This window comes from Indicator indicator, chromosome 30, assembly GCF_027791375.1.
Source record: "Indicator indicator isolate 239-I01 chromosome 30, UM_Iind_1.1, whole genome shotgun sequence".
Lineage (NCBI taxonomy): Eukaryota > Metazoa > Chordata > Aves > Piciformes > Indicatoridae > Indicator > Indicator indicator.
Window position 1 is genome coordinate 10,259,785 of NC_072039.1, and position 8,714 is coordinate 10,268,498.

Genomic DNA, 8,714 nt, shown 5'->3' on the forward strand with positions numbered 1-8,714 from the left:
TCGTGACTCACCATGCCCATTGTGCAGGGGAGATAATAACTTCCTCCCCATGCTTGTCTATCCAGCCCCACACCACACCCAGGCTCCTGGTGCTGGAGTGCCTGCTGAGGAGGCAGCAGGGAAGAGGGGGAGAGGCTGGATGGGGCACGGAGCTGGCTGCCCGCGGCACTGCAGGCTCCCAGACTCCCAGGAACACATTTTTTCTTCCCAGGCAGGGAAGTGCCTGACGCTGCAGATAGGTGATGGGGAGGTTCTTCAGAGAGCCTGGAGGGTGCTGCTGTGTGGAGAGATGAGGAAGCTGCAGTGTAGAGATGTCTCTCTGGCTGGCAGGTAGCTCTGAGTGCTGATGTGCCCTGAGCTGGAGGTGGTGGTGGGTGGGCAGTGATAACTGCTAGGACACAGTCCTCCCAGAATCACAGCAGGGGACCTCCACATGGAGAGGTGCCACATCCTCCTGGCATGAGGCCAAGCTGCTCAGGAGTTGCCTTGAGCTCCCACTTCAAACTGAAACTGGGAGGACTCCCCAAGCCACCAGAGCAGGAGTCTGTGCACCTCAGGCAGGGTGCTGGGTGCTGCAGTGCCCAGGGCATTGCAAGGGTCTGTGCTGTGATGCCTCTGTCTCTTTGTAGATGGTCCCAGTGCCCGTGATCTGTGCCCACCCTCAGGAGATGGTGTGATGGGGGAAGGCTGTCTGACATCCAGAGCCAGTGCCAGCTTACTTGGCCAAGCACAAACACCCTTCCTTCCCTTTACCAGGAGCTAGAAGGCTCATTGTGTTGAAAGCAGCATGACTCTGTGTCTGTTTGACTGCAGTAGCTTCTGTGGATCAGCCAGAGAGTCAGAATCTCCTTGTAAGACTGAGAAAATACATAGAAAGGAAAGAGTTAACTTCATTAGCAGCTGAAAACAGTTGAAGAGAGCTGGAGCTCACGCAGGGCTTAGGCAGAAAAGCCATCAAGCTGAAAACACAGTGGTTGACATAACACAACCACTGAGTTATAATCACATTGGTTCTTTGTCTTACAAAGGGACTGGGCATAAACCAGTAGAGAAGAAGTGAGAAGAGCAAAGAACAAGCTCAGCAGACAGTCCCATGCCAAGCAGGACACAAAAAAATAGCCAAGGAGACCAAGGGGAAATGCTTACGTGCCTCTAGAGAAATGTCATAGAGCTAAAAATAAAAGGGGAATAATGAGAAAGCCTGGCTTGAAATTAAAGTTTGGACATAAACTTTTCAGAAACCCAGTTTAAAAAAACCCCAAGCAGTGGGACCCTGTAATTCCCAGGTGAAATTACAGAGAGGAGAAGAGTGTTGTCTCCTCTGGTGGCATGGGAGGGACACTGTGCATGGAGGAGAGCGTGGAGTCCCATGACATGGAACACAAAAATCCCCAGCTGCAGCTAAGCAGCTAAGTGTGGTGGTAGGATTACAGTGCACTGCATCTGCACAGGCTGCCAGAGGAGCAGGGCCTTGGGAATCTTCAAAGAACAGGAAAAGGAGCAGTCAAGAGAAGCAGGTGCCTTGGGGTTCACTGGAAGCCCCAGAAGAGAGCTGGCCAAGCAGCAGAGCAGAGAGGGCAGTCAGAAGTTTGGCCAAAGCCAAGGTGTGACTAGAGAAAGAAATCAGAAGAGAGGTGGAGGTGAAGCTAAGTGCAGAGCCATGGCAGGGTGGGCCAGGGAAAGACTTCTCTGAACAAGTTGTGGAAAAGAGAGAAACTTTTTTGACTCCTTCTGAAGGCTGCCAGGGGTGCTGGAGGTCCAGGGAGTTACACAGATCTAAGATGGATAGAACCACAGAACTGCTGAGGTTGGAAGAGGCCTTTGAGACCATCAAGTCCAGGCACTCACCCAGAGCTCACAGCTCTACCACTGCTGCTAAGCCACTGCCACTAACCCATGTCCCTCAGCACCACATCCACACATCTTTTAAACCCCTCCAAGGATGGTGACTCCACCACCTCCCTGGGCAGCCTGTTCCAATGCCTGAGAACCCTCTCTGGGATGAAATTTTTCCTAATACCCAACCTGAACCTTCTCTGGCACAACCTGAGGCCGTTTCCCCTTCTGTCACTTGTTGCATGTGACAAGAGACCAACCCCCACCTCAATACAGCCTCCTTTGAGGTAGTTGCAGAGGGTGATGAGGTCTCCCCTCAGCCTTGTCTTCTGAAGGCTAAACTGTTAAGGGCTGTGACTGCAGAGCAGAAGAGCAAACTGAATGCATTGCCTTAGTGATCAGCGTGGAAGTGCTTGAGGAGGTGCTCACCCTGCCATAGCTCCATTAAGGGCATGGGATAGAGGATCCCTCCTAAATCATCAGTCTGAGTGTTTCTGAAACACACCAGCAAAGTGGCTGGTGGCAAACTGCCAGGGTCACAGATTCTTCACCTGGCCTTTGTGCAAGGGCTCAGGCACCAAACTGCTACATCCTGAAGGTGAACTGAGATCTGTTCCCTGTACCCAGAGCCCAAAGGAAGAGCTGAGGGCAATATCACCTCGAAGTAGCTGAAGCCATGGAAGGCTGAGCCTGACTTTCCTGCCAGGCAAACTGTTCACAATTCAAATACAGACTCTGACTGGTAGGTGCATGGCTAAATGTGAAACCAGGGGATGAGGCCACACAGCTTGTGTGGAGAGAGCTAACACCCTGCAGATCTTTCAGGGGAATGAAGCTCTCAGGGGATAAAAGGGAAAGTGCTCTCAAGGGTGAGTAGCTCACTCCCAAATAGGAGACAAAGTGCTGATCAGTCTTAGTGGAGGAAAGTTACTCAGAAGGAGAAGAGTGGAGCTCTTCAGCTCTCTGCACCTTTTGACAAGCTCATAAATATCCTGGACAAGGAGAGGAGGTAACAAAGTTTGTAACAGACTAAACCCTTCAGGGCTGGCAGCTATAAAACTGGTTACAGAGTGATCTCCAGTTGCTTAGTTATGGGGCAGTAGAGTGCTGGGTGAAGTCACAGCAGCACAGAATGTTAGGAGTTGGAAGGGACCTCAAAAGCTCATCCAGTCCAAGCCCCCTGCCAGGGCAGGGTCACCCAGAGCAGGTCACATAGGAACTCATCCAGGTGGGTTTTGAATGTCTCCAGAGACTCCACAACCTCCCTGGGCAGCCTGCTCCAGGGCTCCAGCACCCTCACAGTGAAAAGTTTTCCCTTCTGTTCCTGTGGCACCTCCTCTGCTCCAGCTTGCCCCCAGTGCCCCTTGTGCTGTCATTGGACATCCCTAAGCAGAGCCTGGCTCTGTCCTCCTGGCACTGCCCTGCACATCTTTATCAACATGAATGAGGTCACCCTTCAGGCTCCTCTTGTCCAACCTCTGCAAGTAGCACAGAATGCTCCACATGAGCAGAACCCCTTCAAAGTGAAACCCTAAGCATTGTTAGGAGCTGGCTGGGGACAAGCAGAAAGTGGCATCCTGCAGCTGTGTGAGTCTGTTCCTTCCACAGCTGACACCCAGCACTGCTCACACCTTGGCTGCTCAAGAAAGGATATGGCAGCCTGGGAGGAGTGCACAAGGGGATTGAGTGCAATCACAGCAGGGTTTTTTTCTGGGCAAGCAGAAAGCATATTGAGACCTTCACGTGGGAAAAAAAGATGATTTGAAAGGAGTATGATATGAAAGAGAGGATATGAAATCAGGAGAGTAGAGGAGAAGGCAGATAAGAGAGACTCAGTGGTGCTTATAACAAAAAAAAAAAAAAAAGAAAATGGTGGCATCAGATGAGAAGCAGAAGCTTTATACCACCCAATAAGGTAGCAGAGGGTGTGGAGAGAAACTTGTGCTCCTTGCCCAGAGGATGCAGGCGCCAGGAGTCAAATGGGCTCGAGAGCCCTAGATCAAGAGCCATCAAATGCAGAGATGCAAATCCACTCTCTGGCTCAGGAAGTCCCTAAACCAGGGTTTCCAGAAGCTGCTTGGTGCTCCTGTGGGATGCAGCACCCTCCAGGTGTGTGCTCACCTCACCCAGCTGCAGGGAGAGGCTGGATCTTGGTCCACAGCCCCTGGAGAAACTCCACTTGTGCAGGCAGTGCCATGTGCTGGCATGGCAGGGAATAGTGCTGCCTGCAGCCATCACCAGGGCTCTGCACATGATCCCACAGAGGGCTGCATGATCCTGGAGTGTATGCCACTCCCCTGAGCACCTCCATCAGCTTTTCATGGTGGGGTTTGCATAAAGCTGCACCCCTGCCTTCCTTGCCTGGAAGACTCTACCTGGGGGTTGTTTCACTGAAGAATCAGTCCTCAAGTGATGCTGAATGGATCCTTTTAAGAGAAGTCAGACAGCTAGCTATGAATTACAGCTGGATGGCTTCCTAAACCACCCCAGCACGAAGGGATCTGCTCCCAGAGCAGCCACATTACCCCCAGCACAGCAGGCTGATGAAATCTCTTCATTTCCCACTCTGGGAAATCTCACCTCCTGCAGCACTCTCAGCATCCTCCCCCTCTCCGACATCTCCTGCTCATCCTCTTAGTCATTCCCTTTCATGTCACATCTTTGATCTTGACTAGAGAGTGGGAAAGAGATTAGAAGGCAGCAAAAGACCACCATTAAAACCTAATACCCAAAGGAGAAGATCTCTGGTGGATCACCAAGGTCACTGCCCTGCGAGGGTCTCGATGCCCAGTTCAGCAGCTGAGGCTCTACCACCTGTTCCAATTCAAGATCTTTTTGGACCTTCCTTCCAGCAGGGGACACTCACACAGGCAGAGTTCTCAGGAAATGTTTTAATAATGTTCTTTGAGACTCTGGACATCTGACTGACCACAGAGTGACCAAAGCTGTCTCTCCTGTGTGGCACAGGGATTGGTGGACATGAGAAGCAGTTGGCAGTGGTTTAATCCAGTGCACTGGTGACACCCATCACAAATGCCAGGATACACTCAAAGCTCTGTCTCCTGGTCCTCTGGCCACACCTGCACACACAGGTGTATGATAACTCTGTTTCTGTGCAGTCATTTCTCCCACTGATCAGTGATCTTTTCAAAGCAGAATCTCATTTCTTTGTTTCCTTCCCATGTATTTCATTTTCAGAGGTCCTGTTCCTACAGTTGGTGCTAGACAACAAACAGGAACTTGCTGTGACTGTTCTGAAAGGTTGTTTTGATGGATGTGGGGCTACAAAGATGCTGAGGGGACTGGGACATCTCTCTGATGGGAAAGGATTGAGAGAATTGGGGCTTTTTAGTCTTGGAAAAGAGCAGACTGGGGGGAATCTCATCAATGCTGATCAATACTTCAAGGGTAGGTGTCAGGAGGATGGAACCAGGCTTTTGTCAGTGGGGCCCAGTGGCAGGACAAGGGCTAACAGGCACAACCCTGAACATAAGAGGCTCCATCTAAACATGAGGAGGAACTTTACTTTAAAGGAACAGGCTTTGGTGTCATATCTTTGATCTTTACTAGAGAAGGGGAAAGGAAACAGACTGTCCAGAGAGGTGGTGCAGTCTCCATCTCTGGAGACATTCAAAACCCACCTGGATCTGTTCCTGTCTGACCTTCTCTAGGAGAACCTGCCTTGGCAGGGGGGGTTGGACTGGGTGATCTCCAGAGATCCCTTCCAGCCCTATGTAATCCCTATATGGACATTAGTTTCCTTTGGATCTCAGGAACATTCAGGAAAAGGGAAAGGTGAAAAATAATGCACAGGTGCCCTTCCTGGGCTCTGCTGAGCCTGCATGAGAGCTCCTGGGCAGGCTTAGGAGACATCTGGGGAAGGGTTGATGGGGTGTGTGTGTCAGCACTCAGTCTCTTAGAGAAAAGGGGACAGCCTGAGTAGTAACTCAGGGTGCACCATTTCTAGGCAGCCCTCCTGCTGAGTGATTCCAAGTTACCTGCTCAGCACTTGCCTGCCAACAACTGGCCAGGGGAAGGGGCTGGTGAGGAGTGTGAGCTGCAAGGCCTTGCTGGCTGGCATCCCATCAGGGCCTGGCATTTGTGGCCAACCACCACTCATTGGGTTTGCCTTGTTCAGGACTCAGAAGCAATTTGTGCAACCTCCTAAACACCCTGACCCATCCCTTTTGTGCACTCAGACTTCACCTGCAGCCTGCTTCTGTGGGCTGCAGGTTCTGTTGTTGCTGTGCCCTGTCCCTGAAAGGTGCTGTGCTGTGTGGCACTGTGTGAAGATCAGTCCCCTGTTACTTGCTGTTGCTAATCATTTTCAAATGCTTGTAGAGCTTTTCCTCAAAGAGCAAACATCAAAGAGCCTCAAAAGCAAACATCTAGTAGGAACACAAAGCCTGGGGTGCCCCATGCCCTTAGCCTGTACCTCCTGAAATATTTAGAGTAGCTTGGTGTCTTACCTTCACATTCTATTGTACTTTAGCTTAGAGGAATAAACTGGAGAGGTGACCAGAAAAGTCCCTCCAAAATACCAGGTCAAACTTCACAGAACCCCAGCATGGTGGGGTTGGAAGGGACCTCTGGAGATTATCCAGTCCAACCCCCCTGCTCAAGCAGGGCACCCACAGCAGCTTGCCCAGGGTCACAATGGCCAGGGGGGGTTGGAATTTCTCCAGAGAAGGAGACTCCACAACCTCTCTGGGCAGCCTGCTCCAGGGCTCCAGCACCCTCACACCAAACAACTTTCTCCTCCTCTTCACATGCAACCTCCTGGGTTCTGGTTTGTGCCCATTGCTGCCCCTTGGCCTGGCCCTGGGCACCACTGACAAGAGTCTGGCCCCAGCCTCTTGTCCCCCACAGCTCCTTTAGCTCTTGCTGAGCATTGCTCAGCTCCCCTCTGGGGCTGCTCTTCTGCAGGCTCTCAGCCCCAGGGCTCTCAGCCTTTGCTCCTCACAGAGCTGCTCCAGGCCCCTCAGCAGCTTTGCAGCCTCCCCTGCACTCTCTCCAGTAGTTTCCTGTCTCTTGAGCTGCAGAGCCCAGACCTGGGCCCAAGATTCCAGCTGTGGTCTCACTAGGGCAGAGTAGAGGCAGAGAAAAACCTCCCTTGCCCTTCTGGCCACACTCTTCTGAGTGCCCCCAGGACACCATTGGCCATCTTGATCAAAGACCACATTGCTGGCTCGTGGGGAACTTGTCCCCCAGCACTCCCAGATCCTTCTCCTTGGAGCTGCTTCCTGGCAGGTCCCCCCCTCACCTGCACTGGTGCAAGAGGTTGTTCTTCCCCAGGGGCAGGACTCTACATTTGCCCTTGTTGAACTTGATGAGGTTCCCTCATGGTGGCTTTGCCTGTGCCATCTGTTTGTATTGCAGGGTCAGGGCCCCAGCAGCTGCAGAGTCTGGGGATGTCCAGCAGGGTGTAGCTGACACTTTGCTCTTTCCTTTTCTTTGAATGCAGGATCTGAAGAGGAGGCCCAGGAGGTCCATGAGCACTCAGTTTAATAAGACACTTGGTCTGTTTGCTTCCTGGAGGGCTGGGGTGGACAAAGATGTTCAGCGTCCCAGCCGTGGAGGAGCTCACATCTGCACGGGCAAGGCGGAACCACCAGCCCTGACCAAGGAGCAGACTGCAGACAAGCAGTGTGACACTTGTGGTGTCCTCACATGTTCCCACAACCCCAGAGCTGTGTTCTCCAGGTCCTCTTCTCCTTGGAAGGCACAGGCAGCCCATCTCCAGCCAGGGGCATCTGCGTGGGCTGGCTTGCTCAGGGCCCGGCCGTGGGAGTCGCCAGCTGGAAGAGCTCACGGAGTGAGTGCAAGCTGCTATTTTGGCATCTTCATGCCACAGAAGGTTTTGCTAAACACTTCAAAAATAAACAAACCTTCGAGACCAAAAGCTGCAGAAATTACTTTCTGTGGCCTGGTAGCTCCTGACTTCATTTCCTCACTTAGGTCAAAAGCCAGACTTCTTCATTTAACTTTTCCACTCTTATTTCAGACACAGGAACAAGCTATTCTCCATTTCACCACTCACAGGTCTGCCCTGCAAAATGCTTCTTCTGACTTCACTGGAAATCAACATCTGTCACCACTTTTGATCACTTCATTGTCCTTCAGCTGATGCCATCCCAGCTGCTAGCTGCATTTTGGCAGCAGCAGCAGGCAAGGTGAAAGCCCAAGGACCGTGTCAGCATTTCTGGGAAGGAGCTGGGTCAGACTCTTTCCATTGCAAAGAATCCACCCTCTCATCTGGCAATGTGAACAAGTCTCTCACCCTCTAACTCCTCCACCTCCCCTCAAAATAGGTGTGATGGTCAGCCCTGTGAAGAACAACTCATTTGTTGAGCGTATTTCAAGCCTGAGACGCCTCCATCACAGGAGTCATGGAAAATCCTTGGCATTCACATGGCTCCTGCTTCTCTCCTTCCTCTTATTGCCCCAAAACACAGCAAAAATTCCCAGCAAAAGCATCCATGATAACTGCAGAGCAGAGTGCCATCCCTCCCCCAGCCTGATCTTCCTGTTTGTGAGACACCTGAAATGATTCTGCAAAGGAGTTGTTCAGAATGTTCTGCCTTTTCTGATGTTTTGATGATGGGAGAGAGAAAACTTGAGAAATTGCTAAGCTCTTGGGTCATTACTTTGTTTTTTCCCCTCCCACCTCTGGGTTGTTTTGGTTTGTTTTGTTTTTATTTTTGTTTTTTTTTTTAGTGTCACTAGTTCCTGTTTCCTAAGTCTCATCATTTGGGGACGTTCAAAGTAAAATAAAACCTGGCAAATTCCAAACAAGACAGAACCCAAACAGTTTCTCAGAGCAGGGAATCAGACTGGCAAGTTCACAGCCCTCAATGATCAATCAGGCCCAAAGAACG

At 51.3% G+C, this 8,714-nt stretch overlaps 1 protein-coding gene across 1 annotated transcript in view; it reads left to right on the plus strand.

Annotated features, from left to right (window-relative positions):
- Positions 1-7,344, plus strand: part of RNF43 (ring finger protein 43) — a 76,348-nt gene extending 69,004 nt beyond the window's left edge. The window contains exon 9 of the mRNA XM_054394396.1: positions 7,301-7,344. Coding sequence (XP_054250371.1) covers positions 7,301-7,344 — 44 coding nt within the window. The remainder of the gene's footprint in view (positions 1-7,300) is intronic.
- The last annotated feature ends 1,370 nt before the right edge of the window (positions 7,345-8,714 follow it).